This window comes from Lagopus leucura, unplaced genomic scaffold (assembly GCF_019238085.1).
Source record: "Lagopus leucura isolate 7727_CA_CO unplaced genomic scaffold, USGS_WTPT01 Super-Scaffold_100022, whole genome shotgun sequence".
Lineage (NCBI taxonomy): Eukaryota > Metazoa > Chordata > Aves > Galliformes > Phasianidae > Lagopus > Lagopus leucura.
Window position 1 is genome coordinate 9,542,500 of NW_024962275.1, and position 17,464 is coordinate 9,559,963.

Genomic DNA, 17,464 nt, shown 5'->3' on the forward strand with positions numbered 1-17,464 from the left:
CCCATCCCACAGACACACGGTGCCTCATGGCCGCCCCATCCCACAGAAACACGGTGCCTCATGGCCACCCCATCCCACAGTCACACGGTGCCTCATGGGCGCCCCATCCCATGGACACACGGTGTCTCCTGTGCGCCCCATCCCATGGACACACGGTGTCTCATGGCTGTCCAGGTCCCAGGGACACAGGGTGCCTCAAAGCAGGCCCAGGAGGGTTTGCAGCTGGAGACATCTCAGCCGGAGGCACCAGGGAGGGATGTCACAACCCATCCATCTAGATCTTCCTCTAAAAGAGGAGTTTCCATCTTCTACAGGCCATGAGGAGCGAGCTTGGAAACCCTCTTCCCTGCTCTTCCCCACAGGTAGCCATGCAAGGCCTCAGACTGTCTTCCTCCAGCAGCTGCAAACCTCATTCACAAAAGAATGGATAAAAACCCCAAATGTGCCAGACGACTCCAAAGCACACTTTTATGTCCGTTTTGTTACTTCAGCTATCACTTATCAGCTTGCTCTTGGAGTCACGGGAGCAATAGTGCCATCCACTGGCGGCTCACCTGATCCTGCATTTCCATCAGGTGCCTCCCAACTACAGCTGCTGTTCTGCACTGCTACATATATATGTTATATAAATGTTATATATATAAATGTTTCCTCACCTGCATCACCTCCCAACAAATGTACCGTCTCTTCACATGGCTGATGATTTTTCTTCCTGTTATGAACCACACAATAGCTGCACCCTGAAAGGTCAGGGCCTACTGCTACAGCAGGCTGCTCCAAGGAGCTGCTCATCTCAACTGCAAAACTTCAGGCTGGTGTATTCAACAAATTGGTTCAGCTTCTGACCCGATCTGCTACTAATAGGAATCAGTGCAGGGAGGTTCGGATGTGCTTCAGATCCAAATAACTGCCATGTCATCCCCAGCAGTCTCTGGGGTCTCATTTTCTAAAGAGGTTCTTCACCTTAAATCTTTGTGAAGGAAAGGAACCTCAACCAGCAGAGCAAAGCTGTGGACCTCTAAGCGTGCACACGGAGAACAAAATGCATCAGAACAGGTAAACGGAATTATGTGTTCTAGAATAAAAGTCTGGTGCCTTATTGTAGAACAGCAAGTGGGCCTGAAAATAAATAATGAAAGTAAGGATTTATAAGAACATCTGTCCTTTCAGGTGAGACACACAATTGCCAGAAAACTTGCATTTGAATCTGCTTTACTATCCCATGTGAAAGATGGGGAAGCACGGGATGAACACACAAGACACAGCCTGCCATAGATGTTCAGAGCTAGGTTCTTTCAGCACAGCTGCTGTGAAAGCTGCTTACTGAGAGGGGACCTGATCCAGGTCTATCAGTATCTAAGCTGTGGGGAGCAGAATGGCGAGGCCGGACTCTTTTCAGTGATGAGTGGAGACAGGACAAGGGGAAACGGCTGGAAACTGCAGCATAGGAAGTTCTGCACAAATGTGCAATGGAACTTCTTTACAGTGAGGTGACGGAGCACTGGAACAGGCTGCCCAGGGAGGTGGTGGAGTCTCCTTCTCTGGAGATGTTCAAGACCTGCCTGGATGCCGACCTGTGCGACCTGCTGTAGGGAACTGCTTTGGCAGGGGGTTGGACTCGATGATCTCTGGAGGTCCCTTCCAACCCCTACAATTCTGTGATTCTGTGAAATTAGGTACAATCAATCTCCAAGGAGAACAAAAGATTTCCTGTTATTCTTGAAGATATTCATCCTTCTGGCAGTAAAACAGAACTAGAGGAAAGTTATGGCTGAGAATAATCACCAGTTGAGGTTTCCTGTTCTTCACACTTGGAATAACTAGCAAGTAAGCTTCTCTGAGGAAGAAAGAACAGAATAAATAATTCCACCAAAAAAACCAGAGCTTTCCAAAAACCTGATCTAAAAAGATTTGCAATTCTAAAAGAAAACAATAGCTATCTTTGAAGTCACAAGTTTAAAAATCACACTCAAATATACTCAAATAATACGCTCTTGTTAAGGTCTTCAAACACTCGCGTTCAAAGAGTTACTGAACAAAAGAGTAAGCTTCAAGTAACTACCTGCAGACTTGTAATCAAATATGAAATAGCCTTCTTTCTGTATTCACAAAACCAGCAAGGACGGAATTCCATGATCACAAAGGAGTTAGGCTTTACTGAAGAACAGGGCATAAAAATGCTCTTTCACTTTTTTCTATTCTATGCAAGATCAGGATGCTTTACACAGTCAAAGCAAACAACTTCCCTGTGAAAAGAAACAAACTTATACTTTTTTGCCGAAAAAAAAAGAAAAAGAAATCATGAACAGTACTGTATTTTGCCCCTGAAAACACTCCAAGGATATCAAGACATCACTGTGATACCAGAGATGCAGCAAGAACTCAAAAATACAAGGTAAAACACATCAAATTCTGGTTTTTCTGAACTCCTGCCAGTCACTCAAATGAAAATACAGGAGCAATAACACACACTTAGAAGATATTATTAACACTCGGAATCTCCTCAAGCTGAGAGCCCTTTGGCTAGGGCAGTCAGGGAGCAGAGGCTGTCCACCCCCTTGTAGCTGCAAGCAGACTGGAGATAGCATAGCAGATCTATGACCAACTACTAAAATCCCTTCTTCTCCTGCCAAGGACAAGAAAAACAAAAAAGAATACAATCATCCTCTTAAATTCTCCAAATTAGACCCTATTAACCCCTTGCTTTCAAAGGTCAGAAAAGCTCCAGGAGAAAGACTCACGGTCATTCTGTACTCAGCTATTATAAAAACTGAGGTTGAGCACAGTCTACTCATGTACACGAGAAGACCATGCTAAGCTGCACCATTCACAGCGTGCAGCTGCTGTGATGAAATGGAATTCACATTGAAATGCATCCAAAAAAAAAAGACACAGACCTTAACAGAGCACCAGAGAGCTGGGAAGGTGAATTTATTTGAAAGACATGACCCACCTCTTTGTAATCGCCCCTGTGATAAAGATGACTGACGTGTCCAAGCAAATAGTTCCGGTCTGCTGTATGGAGCTGGTAAATGCTAATCAGAGGGTCAAGAAGATTAGCTGGGCACTGGTCTAGTATTCTGAATACACGGGCCTGCAGCTTCTTCAGCTTCATGCCAGACTGTTAAAAAAAAAAAATCAGACACAGATTTAGTAAAGATGGCTACAGTTCAATGGCACTTAAAAATTCAGCTTGTTTAAACAGGGGAAGAAGCCAATTCCTTGGGAAGGGATTCTCCAATTTCCCCATGGAGTCTGCAAACAGAAATCAGAACAAGATGATATGCAGTTTTTTTCACAGCATCCAATTTAAAAACATTAAATGTTTGCAGGGTAATTCTGCAAGAATTGCAAAAGCAAAGCATGAAACTGGAAAAACGCTCTCTTTTTCTAACACAGCTATTATTTTCTAACACAGCTATTCTAACACTCCATTCCCAGCAGAAAATCTTTCACACAGCAATGCCTCTCAAGGGAAATCTCACCTATCAGGCATAGGAAATCAATCTGGGTGCAAGAAGGGCAGGAAAAGCAGAAGCACTGCAGCAAGAAGCACAGACACAAGCATTAACCCTTGTGGTCTTATATGGCCACTCTCTTAAGACACAGGATTTTCAGTGCCAGTAGCACTTCTCTGCATTTTGCAATACTGGAATGGCAATTCTCTCAGAGAATCTAAACAGAGATGAAAGTCTAAAAAGAGCCATTTGGAAAAATAAGGAGTCAAACAAAACAGATATGAAAGCATTTCACAGTTCAAAGGTAAAAGCACAGAAAACAGGGAAAATCTTGGGAGGTCAGAATACACGATGGCAAAAGGAATGGTAAACATTAGGACGTATAATCTGACGACCCAACATTACAAAGTTAATCATTCATCTGAAAAGCCATACTGTTACCATTTTCTGCATTCCTAATGATAAAAGCTCCCCACCAGATGGTAGGAGTTAAGCAATCGTACAGTAACTGGCTTCTATTTGCAGAACTGGAAGAATATGCAGAGTAGATTGCTGCAATTGGGTTTATCCTGACAGCAGTGATGTGAGCTCCAGTGGGAATGCCTCCAGCTAGCAAAGGCTATCAGACCCATGCTTGATCAGAACGGTTTGATCTGGAAAGATGGGAATCCCAACTTGGAAGGGGAAAACAGGGCTCTCACATCATAGCTTCTGCTGTTACTCCATTTGCAGAGCAGCATCACCAGATCACAACATCTCAGTAGGAGTTTTACACCTTGTCACACCGTGTGCTTATGCGGCCACAGAGAAGACACAAGACTATGGAATGAGGTGAAACTGGGGCCATTTGAGGGACGTTAAAATCAGCTGCCTTCTCCTCTGCCCGAGGTCTCTCGCTCTCTCCTTTTCTAACCTGTTGAACAGCAGGATGCTCTTTCATCCAAAGCTGCAGCTCACTGCTGATGCAATACCCGAGGGAATGCCCTTTCCCCTTCCAATCACCGCTGCTCTCCAGCATGTCCAGCAGCCCTGCCAGTGGGTCCTCCAGTCCCGCAAAGCCCCGCCTGATTTCTTCCTTGAGCTGCAGAGATACAAAAACACATTGTCATGTACAAAAAGATTAGTGAATCCTCCCTTCCCCCAGCTCAACACAAAGCTTTTTTTTTTTTTTTTTTTTTTTTAATTTAATCTATTCAGAGAGGTAACTGTTGCTATTCAGCCACCATCCACGCCTCCAGTGACTTTTCATGTCATTACAGATTCCTTCATGGCTCACTGCACCTCAAACCCAATGGGAAAAGCAGCAATTGTCCACACTAATTATCCCATAAAGACAGAGAAGTTGTTCTGTGGGGCAGACAAAGGGGCTTGGGATTTGGGGGAGGGGGAGAAGTGAGCAGGAGAAAGGGGCGTTATTAGGAAATGGCAGTAGGGAAGGTAGATAATTGGGCTCACCAACCTACTCATCTTCTGATAGACCTACAGGTAATGAAGCACATAAGCTCCTCCTCCCGTGCCACAAATTTTGTGTTTGACTTTATACTGACTTGAGCCACGATGGCACAACTCAGCTCCTCAACATGTGGGAGCACTGAAATGGTTTGGATTTTACATATAGGAATGAAAAGAAAGATCCAAGTTCACATCCTGTCATACTCTGCCACCCAAGAAACGAAATCTGTCCTCCTGTGCTCCAAGGCCACCCGAGCAAGGTAACTGCTGCAGGCACCCATGCTGCAGCACAGCTAAAGGCTGTAGGAAGGGGCCTGGAACATGGGAAAATGCTGCACCATAAATCTTAGGGATCCCAGGGTGATGTGCTTAGAAATGTGAAGGAATTGGACACTCACTTTGTGAATGTTAATAGGCTACTTACTACCCATCTGGTAGAAGTGATAAATTAGCAGTACCGAGCAATATCTTTATAATGTTTACATTAGAAGTAGTTTCCAAGGAGCTCGGAGGGTTGGCAGGGTGCAGAAGTGGCATCCTTCAGTACCCACACAGGACCTTTCACCGCGTGGTACTGGCTTGGAGCGAGGCAAAAGCAGAGACAGAAAACAAGAAGTCACTACGAGCAGCTGCTCTCTTTCTTTTCTGGCTAAAAAGCAAAACCCAAAAGATGCTCATTCCCGCCTGCAGTCAGCAATTGTAATTTACTGTATATGATGGCCCCAGTCATAGCTTCCAACGGAAACAACATAAAGTCTGAAGAATGGTATGAAAAGCAACAGCAAATCTACAGAAAATTTGCCAGTGAATTTGTTCTTTTTTGTTCATCGACAATATTTACTGGAAGGCAGTTATTTTCCATAGCGTCTTTCATGTTGGGAAAAGCCACAAAACCTATCGTTTACGACAGAAACTGTTTCCTTCTCACTAGATTATTAGATGCAGCAAGAAAAAGCCGATGACTAACAAAGATGTGACTTGAGATAACAGCTTTCTCCCTGTGGTAAGAATTTGCAATGTTAAACACAGGGCTCCAACTTCGCTGCAGCGAAGTTTCAGATTCAGCAGAAGTAGCAGGCAAACTCTTATCCGACCACAAACATCCAGCACAACAGCCAAAGGAAAACAAAGCGACCGGCCAACTCAACTGCGCTGTTTATAGATGGCCTCTTTTTTCCCCCAAAGCTCCACTTCAGCACATTTAGACCGAACTAGAGCTTTCACCACACCACTCAGCTCCTCCTTCAGCTGCATCCTGAGCCTGGCCTTTGGCAGGACAGTCGCCAGCAGACACCATGTCCTGTGAGAGCACAAGCCTGCTTTCACACACAGCGCATCTCCAGACACCTACACAGCTGGCAAGAGTGCTAACAGCACGGCCAGACTGAGCCTCACACTCCCATTGGCTCCACTTTTAAAAAGGGGCAAAGCCTACCCCCAAACCTCTTGGCAGTCTGAAGACTTCAACTATGGTATGTGTGGTTTGGGATGAAAAGATAAAAAACAAAAAACCAAAAAGCACCTAAATCAGAGAGGAAAGAGTGCTGCGCTGCCTGGCTCCTCTCTGTGCCAGAGAAGGATTCCTCTCAAACATGTAATTGCCATTTCCATTTCAATGGATTCCCATGGCAGGGAATGCTCCTTGGGGGATTTCTACAGCCTGACAGATCATGGGAATTGGAAAACTTTGCTGGTGCTCCAAGCGCACAGTCCTTCGTTCAGTTTTGGTCCCTTATTTCTCAGCTCAGGGCACTCTGCTGATGTATCCTTGTTACTGCAAAACTGTCTTTATGTAGGAAATGGTCATGTTCTTTAACCATGTCCCAGGATTGACGTCACTCCAGGGACAGGTTCACTCCTACTGTTGATCTTCACTGATTTGAGACTGATGGGCATCGTCTCACAGAGAGGACTGATTCACACATCAGCTAATTGCCAGTATTGACTTACACCCACACAGAGCATAAGGCAAAGAAGCTCCCTGCCATTTAAATGTCAGCGCAGCAAGCTGTGTTCTACTTAAGCCAACTTCCCTCATTTATTTTAACTGGAATGTTGGATAGTGGTTTGCTTAGGACACGAGCAGCACTGTGTGCTGAGCTGCATGCAGAGGCAGGGCAGCAGGTGCCCCTGGAAAAAGTGCCTTGCTGTGGGCGCCTTGCTGAGGCTGGTAATGTTATGAGAACCTACTGGGGCATCCCGGTAGCAGTGTGATGGGCACGTGTCGGATACCGCTGAGGCCATCCATTCTGCACTTCCCCCCTTTGAGGCAGCTCCTGAGCCTGTCTCCAGCAACCACGCTCCACACCTTCCCAGAACGACCTTGTCCTGGCTCAGAAATGCAGCGCCCAAGCTTAGAGCTGTGGTTGAGCAGCCAGCACTGCACTGCAGGGTGGGCACTGGGAGGCCAGACCTGCCCCGCCGTGAAGCTGCAGCGCGGACGCTCTGCACCACCGTGCACCTTATTGGAGAGACTGGTCCAGAAGCAAGCAAACGGAGCTGCCAGCATGGCTCATGGGGATCCTCGTGCTTTTCCATCCTCAGCAGAAAAGCTGCGGTGCTCTGTGCCCAAGGACACGCCGGTGGGAGGCTTTGTCTTTTTCAGAGTATTTTTCTTCACAGTCCACACGTATCCCAGGGTACACAGAACAGAGACTTTGATGATTATTCTTTCTTACTGTTGTTCTGTGGGATTAGCTGCCCTCAAAACCTAACAAACAATATTTTTTTTCCTGCAACTCTAACAAAGCTTGATAGAAAGCTCAAAGCTTCACAGTTGCTGAGCTCAAGTCTACAGCGGTGACGGGCCGTTTGGAAAGGCACATCTCATGCTGGGTTTCCAGTGGTTTAATTACTCAGGCTGGAAACCACAGGAAGGGAACAGGCAAGAAGAGTGACCCAACACTGGTTCCTAGGATGCAGTGTGTACCCCAGTGTGCTGAGCCACAGCTGCCACTTCACACAACCCACATTCCACAGCTCTGCGGTGAGCTGCTGGCTTTGGAGTTCTTTAGAAAAGAACATTTCAGCTCCGGACCTGTCTGAGCAGCACAGAGTTTGATATGGGAAACTAACCATGAAGGGCATACATCTACTGTTTTTGTTAGCTTTTAAGCTCCCAAATTTAGATGAAGTATATTTTACTCCTTCTGAGAAATCTCCACGTAGAGCCCATAGGGTGCTGTATAAAAATATAGCACTAATTTTAGAGAAGCAGTGTAAATTGCATTCACCACTCTAAAAGGCAAAACCAAATCAAACAAAACAAAAGGGTAAAAATATCTCGAACACAAAGGATTTGATATCATTCCACTTGGCAAAAAGCACTTTTCTATTGACTTCAACCCTCATTTTTTCGGCTTCTCAAAACATTCTTCACACTCTTCCTAAGACACTCAGTGTAATGGACAAAAAAGAAAACAAAAGCAACTTTGAGGGTTTTTTTTTTCTGCTTGCAACTCAGCCCTGCACACTTCAGCTCTTTCACAGGAGCCCCTTTGCTGCACACAGAGCTACCTTTTCTTTGCGCTTCTCGCTGCAGACGCGCAGGCTCACTCCCTGTGTGCTGGGACTGAAAGCAGTCATGAAGAATTGCAGGCTGACCCACGTTCTGTGCCTGGACATGCTCTGCATGCAGCCACCATTGGCAGCGAGGAGGGGAGGCCGCTACACAGCCTTACCTTCTTCATCTCTTTCTTTGTCCAGAGAAGCTGGAGGGTTTTCAGCAGTAGCAGCGGGTCTTGGCCTGGATTGGGGGGAAGAAAGGGCGAGAGGGAGAGAGAGAGAAGGGGGGGAAAAACAAAACAAAACAGATTTATTGGCTCTGTGAGGCAGCCTAGACACACTGGTGCATTGTTTCACCGAAGCGAAATCAGCCACTCCGTGCCACTGTGTTTGAAACCACCAACCTTCCAACTGCCAGTCAGGATTAAAGTGCTAAAACCCCTCGCTCTGAGACCCTAACAAAATAACAGGCATCATCCATGCATGGCTTTAACTCAACACCCACGCGGGCTCACAGGCTGAAAGGCCCCATCGCTGCATTTACAACCAAATCACACAACCACAGCAGTGCTCCCCCGCTCCCCCTTCTCAGTATTAATTCAAAACTCTCCTGGAAGAGTTGGGCAGCCTGGAAAGGAGTTCTCAACACAGACTTCAAGGAAACGGCTCTCAAGCTCTCATCTCACCCACTCCAGGCTGCCACGGGATAGGGGTGAGAGGTGTGGGAGGATGGAGAGCTGGAACGCTCCCATGGGTGCTGCTGAGCCCATGGAGAGAAGGTGATCCACCATCTCAAAAGGAGGATATTTGCAATGATTCTTTTACTGTTCACTTAGTTACTTGCAAACTCGCGTCCAGCTGTAATGTAGTACCTAGCATTGCTAATCACACCATTCATCACACCATTATTTCTGAATGATATGTTCAGGAGCATTCAGTTTTAAAAGCAGTAACATTTTTAATATCTGGTTCTATTTAATCTGTAGACATTCCCTTACAAAACTTGGATTCAGAATGCTCTGAATGGAAATCTGCGGGGAGCAACATGAAAAAATCTGAGCTAGCTGTCGCAAAATGTTCCTCGTCCATTCACTGCATCTCTTCTGCTTCCAGAAATGCCAAAGAAAAATGTTCAGAAAAAAGCTGAAAAGGAAACATCCTTTTAAATCACCTTCTGCCTTCCACAGCCCCATGCAAGCAGTCTCAGGGCGCTCAGCTCGGTGTGCTGGCTCACTTCATATTTCAGGTTGCAAGAGCCAGTCCAGCTGTGAGGAGCTCAGACTCATCCAGCTCAGCTCCCAGGCATTGCACTCACAAAGCCTGCGAAGCTGTGAGCTGATGGCTGCTTGGGCTCTGATGGCTTTCCCATTATCTGCCAACCTCGGGGGCACAGCAGTCAAATCTAAAACGCCACATTTACAGTTCATAACGTAACATTTTCTCTCATCTCCACTCTGAAATCTTGAGCTCTCCAAACAGTTCCAAGCTACTGCTTCTCGTCTGGAAAAAGAGAAGTCTCTTCTTATAACAAAATGGGAAAAGACCTGGACCCCCATTCATTCCCCACAGCATTAGCAGCTAACAGTCAAACTCAGCCCATGTGTGTGTGCTCCTGCTCCTGCCCAGCTCCCAAAGAAACCATCTCTGGTCAATTTTAAACAACTCAGTGTGGTGCCAGCACGCTGCTGTGTGAGCACAGGTGAGGAGGAAACAGCATTCCCCCCCCTCTGAGCACTGGAGTGAAAACACCCAGTGGGGTGACTTCCACGCAATGCAGCAGGATGCAGTGGGACACACTGGGATGAAGTGGGGTGCAGCAGGGTGCAGTGGGATGCAGTAGGGCCAACCCCTGGTAGAAGGAGGGCTCAAGGTGCAGTGCAGCCACTCATCTTCAGGCACGGCCTGGCAGAAGGGTCATGCTCTCCCTGTTCAGTGTGGAAGGAGATGGCTCTCCAGAACAGGGACTAAGGAGCAGAGGAAGTACAGCTGATAACTGTGGCATGCTGATGTGGGAGCAGTTAGTGTCTTACCTTACTGGGCAAAACCTTGGGACTACCTAAGGGTGAAACACAGCCAGCGAAACACAACCAAACACCCATCAAACAGATACTCCTAGAGCCAAACACAAATGGGAAATGGAGCAACACTCTTCTTTTGCCTGGTCTCAGAAGGTGGTGCAGCTCATGCTGGGCCTTGGGATGCTGCCCATAGCTATGCAGTGGCTAGGAAAGATGTAGATGGGAAAGTCCATGTCATTCATGGCAGAGACAATGGAGCAGAAACAGCACTACTAAGTCCCCATCAGAATAGCAGACACGATCCTGCTCGCCCACATTTAGGAGGAACCAGCATAGCAGCAGGAAACTAATGGCAGGATACCCAAGGAGAAAGAACAAGGACCTTGCAAGGGGCTTTATAAGGCTTCCAGAACAAATGGAGGGAGATGTTGCTCAGTGCAAAAAGGAGAGGGGCAGAAACAGAAGGTAAGAAAGAACAAAGCGCCTGAGAACCAAATGGCCACAGCTGAACCACAGGCACATCTGGGCTCGACTCAGAGGAGCAAGCAGCATCAATTACTAGGATAAAGTTTGATAAACATTTTTAAACAATTACAGAGCAGCATCAGCAAAAGCAAGGATAGATCCTGGAGGCCAGAAAAACACCTTTACATGGTATGAGTCACGACCATCCAGAATCTTCCCTTTTAAAGAAAAGTCACATTCTGCAGACTCTCGCATATCGGAAAGATACCCAACTATCAGCAAGAGGGTCACTTAATGAGCAGACAAGAAAACAGCATTAAAAACCCCACAGTGTGGTGAGTCAGGGGGACCAGCTCTCTGCTCCTAGCCATGAGCTGCCAGCTCTGGCCGGGTCCCACCCAGCTCCCGGGCTGGAGAGGCTGGGATGTGCGCCGCACAGCTGATCCCATTCAGATCCTAAATCAAGCTCAAAGCCAAAGCCCGTGTTCTGACAGTGATCCTTTCTGCTCCAAGAAAGGGAGCTGCAGACCACCATGTGCCAGCAAAGCTTCCCCACAGCAAGCTGACAGCACCTCGCTGCAGGCAGCAGAGGACACATCTGCACCCGCCCCTCCAAGGCACAGGTGACCCAGGTTCCTTTGTTGCAGAGTTTCTCCAAATATGACCCTATTAGAAGAACTTAGACAGGAATGCATTTCCTTTCAGTATTTTTCTTTACAAAAAAAAGTTCCCGTGCCCTGAATCTGGTACCAAAACTGGAGAAGATGGTAAATGAAATCTTTTCCAGTTCTCAATAGCTGCGGTTACATTTCAAAACCATATAAACCACAAGGCTTGTATTTTTGAGTTAGAAAAGTGTCTTTGAGGAAAGCCATAAACTACTTTCTGTTCATTCTCTCCTTTTCCCTTGTGCACTCAGACCTGCTGTGATCACAACACCAGTGGTGCCCGCGGGCTGCTGAGGTAAGAGTGCTGGTTTTGCCACTGCGTCCTTGCACAGTTCTGCTGCATTATTCACCGATTCTGCTGAAATGCCCTGGCAGGAGAAACCCTCCTTTGTGACTGAGGCTGCTTGTGCGTCTCCAATAGGGAAAGTGAGACATCAAACCCCAGAGGAGGAATTTACCAATGAAAAATCTCTCAACACTTTTTCTTTGTGTCAAAAGCCATTGAACGCCCCGCGGCCAGAGACCTGGGAGAATTACAGTCAACTCATTAAAAGACACAGAATGCAATAAGAAGAAAAAAGAAAAACAAAAAGGAAAAGAAAAAATGAAAAAGGAAAAGGGGATAATGTGACTGAAATGCAAGAGCACGCCAAGCAGCCAAGGGCAGCCAGCACTCCTGGACAGAAAAGGTCAGATGGTGAGAGAGCTTAAAACTTCTTTAGGCAGCCAGCTTACATCTCTGCCTCCCAAATTAACTTATTACATTTAATGCAATATACAACAGAATGTGCAAAGTACTCCCCACACTAAAGAATCAGTAAATTTTTACTGTACAGAATGTGCTGTTCTTGAGTCCTTCCAATCAGTGCTTGAAATCTGCCTGCTGAAAAACCTCCTGCCAACCTGAACAAGCATTTGAGATACTCTTCAGAAGGGAAAACAAAGCTCCTAAGCCGTTCCATGCCAGCAAAGTGTCCTTTTGCACTGGAGAATTAAAACCTGGAGGCAATGCAGGCGATCTGTGATGGGGATGGTGGGGAGCAGCTCCATTCTGCAGCCAGCAGCCCCAGCCCGGCAGCAGCACGGCTGCACCAGCACTGTGTAATTTAAATGCCATGATTACACCTGAAAACGAACAAACACTACGTTATGTGGACTAAGAATCAATCAAGGTCTCTCACAAAAACCTACTTTGCTGGATTTCTGCTCTGAATGGCGTGTGTAGCTCACAGCGAGCGCGGCACGTTTGTAGAAGAGAAGGCCGACACGGAATGGGAACATCCTTGGATGGAGCACAGAATGAAAAGATACATTCTCTGAGACACATTTTCAATCTCTAAGAACCAGCTGATTTAGCTGAAAAGAAACCAAATCATTGTTCTCCATAGTAAATCACAGATTTTTACACCTACATGTTTCTGTCCCTGCTTCTAATCAATGCACACAACACAAACCTTCCAATCCGGTTCACATATTTTTGAGCTTGAGGAAATGATTCCAGATATAATTTCCCTTTCCACTGCAAAACGGCATTTAAAATACACCAAAACAGTTTTAGGATATACAAGTACAATGGCAGATATTAGCTGGTGGGGCGTGGGAGTGCTCTGCTCCTCCTGCAGGAGACTTTTTCAGTGATTTGTTCTTACTTGGACTTATCACAGGATATGGGATGGGGGGAGATACTTAACGTGCTGTGTAACCAGCAGCAAGCGTAAAGATATACAGCTGGAACTTCCATTCACCAGTCAGAGCTGCTGTGGTCACTTACAGAAGAGAGAAGAGGTGAAAGGGGAAAATGAAAAGGGGAATGGAGAAAAGGAGAAAGAGAAAGGAAGAAAGAGGAAGGAGGAAAGGGGAGAGAGGAAAGCAGAGAGGAAGGAGGGGAAAGGGGAAAAGGGAAATGGAGAAGGAGAAATAGAAGGGGAAAAGAGAAAGGAAGTGTGCTCCCAAGGGTTGGGAACCTGGGGCAGCTTCCTGCTTTTTACTGCTCCTTTTGGGGGAACTGCTGTACTCCAGCCCCTGGAGCACCCAGCTTGGGCACAGCCTGCTGCTGGGGGAGGTAGCCCAGCTCTGTGCTCAGCCATGGCAGCACCTGGCCCTGTATGGACAGACCTGAGCTCAGCAGGTGCCCCATCCCAGCAGTGGGTTTGTCAGTGCTGCCGAGCCATCCGCCTTGCACCAAACTATTTTCCATCTCTTATTGAGAACACGTGTTCCAAATGACTTCTAATGGCACAGCTGTAATTTGCCTGTATTTTTCCAAGCCGTGCCAAGGACTGTATCTCCTTCTTCATCCACAATGAAAGGAAACCTTTGCTTCCATCACAGTCACACTGATACGAGAGCACAGGTGAGACAAGCTCCATTTTCTACACACCCAAGGCCTATCAGTGACAGATGGACTGTTGGACTGGATCATCTTGGAGGTCTTTTCCAGCTTTGGTGATTCTGTGATTCTATGATTTTGTCTTTCCAACCTCACTGATTCTATGATTCTATGTGCAAACAGCCATGTGTTGGGATCAAGCACGAGATGAGGAATAGGGCAGGGTCCAGGGAGTGTATGAGCTCTGAAATAATGAGCAATGATGCTCATTAATGCAATGAGCATCAACCTATGCAATGAAGGGTGTTTGTTGACGTGTTACAGTGAGTTTGTTCCTAGGAGCTGGCTATGGGGTTTGATGGCCCTATGGTGTTTGTGGGAGGGCTGTGGCATGGTGTTGGCGTGGTGGTGGCAGATATTTAGGGTAAGCAGAGAGTCTGCATTGAGTCTGAGCCTGTTGCAGGCAGCTTAAATGCTTGGGGACATAGTTCAGTGGGAATGGTGCTAATAGGCTGATGGTTGGACTTGATCTTAGAGGTCTTTTCCAACCTTCGTGGTTCTGTGGCTTTTCACTGTTCTCATTCAGTTCAGTTTTTGGTTATAAAAGTCACAATTTGCTCAATAGATACCATATTGTATGAAGGAAGGTCTAAGTGCAGATGGGGGGAGGGAAATAGAGCTGTTGTTTTCCCCAGTACGAACTCTCCTCACAAAGAATGATAAACCAAACAACCGGCAGGCAATCAAAACTGGCAGAGCTCCGAAGCCATGCCAGCAGAGCTGGTTCCAAAGCAGGCAGTGCCACTGCACAAGGGTTGCATCTGCCCTCTTCCTGAAGCAGACGATCTGCAGTGAGGCTGGGGATTGGTCCCCAGCTGAAGCTGCCCTGCCTGGAAGTGCAGCCTCCATCACCAAGGCAGCGCAGAATCCCCAGCAGCGCTGCCCACACCGTCTCCAGCAAAATGACCTGCAAAATGTAACTATGCATTATCTTGTGGGCAAGGGAGGTTTTGCAGATGACCCACTCCTGTTCCAGATGCACCTGCACCAGAGGGTTCAAAGGCTTTTCAAATCTTCCTCAGGACAGAGGCTCCAGCTTAGCAGAAACAGCTACTTCCAGAAACGAGAGCAGATCCAAGAGCACCGTGACTGAGGGATAATCATGCGGTGATTCCTCAGGATCCCACCGGCTGCCACCTCTGGATTCCCATCAGAATGGAGGTGCCTCAGACTCCCTGCTTGCAGGGAAAGGCTGCACTGTGCCTGCAGACAGGCGGAGCTGCACTGCTGGCATCTCGACCCATTTCAATGCTAATTATGTCCCACCACCGAATTCTCCAGTGCAAAATTTACAAGAGGATCAGATGTCACAAAACTATTTCATTTCAGAAGCAATAAATTGCGCTGCTTTAGCACAATTTCCAGAGCTCCCAAACTCACTCAGCACGCCCAGCCACCATTCCTTAAATGCTTCTCCCGCAAAAGACAAATATGCTTTTAAAATGTCTGACTGTGTTGGTTTAGCTGAATTCGAACAATAAGGCAAGGAGGCCCTTCCCAACAAGGTACGTTTGGCTCACTCCAGTCTCAAGCTCAGTTTCCAGCTCTAGCTATGGCTTTCTGACCAACAGGGCTTTGAACGCACCACACAGAAGGCTTCAGATCTTGGAAGGGAAGCAACCACACGCAGCTCCCACAGTCCTAAAAACTGCACACCCCACACAGCTCCCCTGTAATTTTAGCACTGAAGATTGAAACCCTTGGGAGGTCTCTGAACTAGCTCAACATAGGAGAATTTTCCCCAGCATCTCTGCAAACGCTCATCACAAACCAGCGAAGCATTCAAAGCAACGTCACATTTCTCATATGGTTCTCTAGAGGAAAGCTGGAATTCCTCAGGTGCCATTAGTGAGTCCCCCTCTTCTTGGGGTCACTGGGATAAGCCCCACCTCGGTCTTTGCTGCTGACTGCATCGTTGTGGAAAAGTCAACATTAAGAGATGAAACAGAAATGCGGTCGCCAGAGGAGCTGCCCTGGCAGAACACCCTCAGAGAGAGAAACTTGCATGCTGGAGAGAAGAAAAAGGGAAATGAAGAATAACGAGTTGAGTAGAAGTTATTAAATGCAATACAAGTTTTTTCTAGAAGAAGAATCCGTTCTTTCTCAATGGCAGTAAAAGTCATTCTTTCACTAAAGGCAGAAAAGATTGCTTCCATTCTAAGAAATGTGAGTTATGAAAACATCATAGGAAACCTCACGATTTTGCTAATACAGGCTCTATTTCTCAGTGAGTCAGAAGTTCACATTCTTCTAATGCAACCTCCCAACTGAAAACAATCCCCACACTTCAAGCAGAAGAATAATAAAGCACACATATGCTTCTTATAAAGCAATTCTTACAAATAACCATGGCTTTTGTTTTCATAATGGCTAAAATTCATCATACCCCCCAAAAAACACAGATCAAACAAAATGCACTCTCATTAAAATAAAAGGCTTGTTTGCCCAAGCTGAACAGCCAGCTATGTTTGCCTCTTATTTCATTTGTGCCTTCTGTCAATGAGAAGAGCAGCCTGCTCACCAGCACCCGCTTTGGGCAGTGCTCCCCATTCCCCATCTCCATCCCAAACCAGGCCACAGCTGGGCACCGTCCTCCACGCTGCTGCACAGCCACCTGAACAGCAGCGACGTGCAGGCACTGCAGGCATACAGCACACGAGCGGAAGGTGCCCAGCACAGCATCTCAGCCATCAGCTCCCAGCACACAGCTTCACACCGCCTCATTTTGCACAGGACAGTGCATCGCCTTTCAGTGAATGGCACTGCTAAGATGAATGCTTTCTAGGCAGGTAATGAAATCCAAATTAATGAAAGCCTAAAAATACAGCAAGTGTTAATCTTGTGCAGTTGGCAATACTTTCCTCATCTGTTACATGGGCTATGACCTCAATACCAAGGGTTATTAGGCACAAAGATAGCAAAACGGGCCCTGGCCCGGGAGAATGCAGAGCTGCTGAGCGATGGGAGCTGGGGCACACGCAGGATGGAGGCACTCCCTCATCCCATTCGGATTCTTTCCCCCCTTATTGGAAGAAGAAAACAAATACTGCCCAGGATAACAGGGAGGGATTCTTCCATCTCCTCATTTCTTGGCTAGTCGGTGTCTGCTGGAGCAGCAGCAGACTGAACAACAATTTAGGAAGGAAGCACTGGAGGCAAAGCGCTATCATCAAGCTAAAAAAATAACATTTTTTCACTTCCAGACATATCTGGAAATCCCCAAGTTCTAAACTTAATCAGTCCAAAAGCCTTTAACCATCTCTTCCAAATCCGTTTCCATGAAAAAAAACAACTGTTAGTATCAGGAAACACCAGGACAAGTTTTGAAGCCCTCCAGTTTTCTTTATAAAGCAGCAACCTCCACTCTGCCACAGGGGAGGAACGGGCTGCCATTTTCAGTTGTGAAGGCTAACACTAAGGAAGATGTTAATTGTGTTAATTACTGACAAATACCACTTTTATGGTCCAGGAGAACTAAGAAACACTTGTGTCTGCTGCTGAGCTCAGCCT

At 46.7% G+C, this 17,464-nt stretch overlaps 1 protein-coding gene across 10 annotated transcripts in view; it reads right to left on the reverse strand.

Annotated features, from left to right (window-relative positions):
* EXD3 (exonuclease 3'-5' domain containing 3) overlaps positions 1–17,464 on the reverse strand; it is a 236,037-nt gene that overhangs the window by 144,180 nt on the left and 74,393 nt on the right. For 8 of the 10 annotated variants that reach the window (XM_042878808.1, XM_042878811.1, XM_042878809.1 and 5 more), the window contains 3 exons: positions 8,591–8,655; positions 4,372–4,539; positions 2,954–3,121 (listed from right to left, as the gene is read on the reverse strand). In XM_042878808.1, the coding sequence (XP_042734742.1) occupies positions 2,954–3,121; positions 4,372–4,539; positions 8,591–8,655 (401 nt within the window). Of the gene's footprint in view, positions 1–2,062; positions 2,213–2,953; positions 3,122–3,485; positions 3,702–4,371; positions 4,540–8,590; positions 8,656–17,464 lie in introns of those variants that run through there. The other 2 variants (XM_042878812.1, XM_042878814.1) reach the window with 2 other exon arrangements.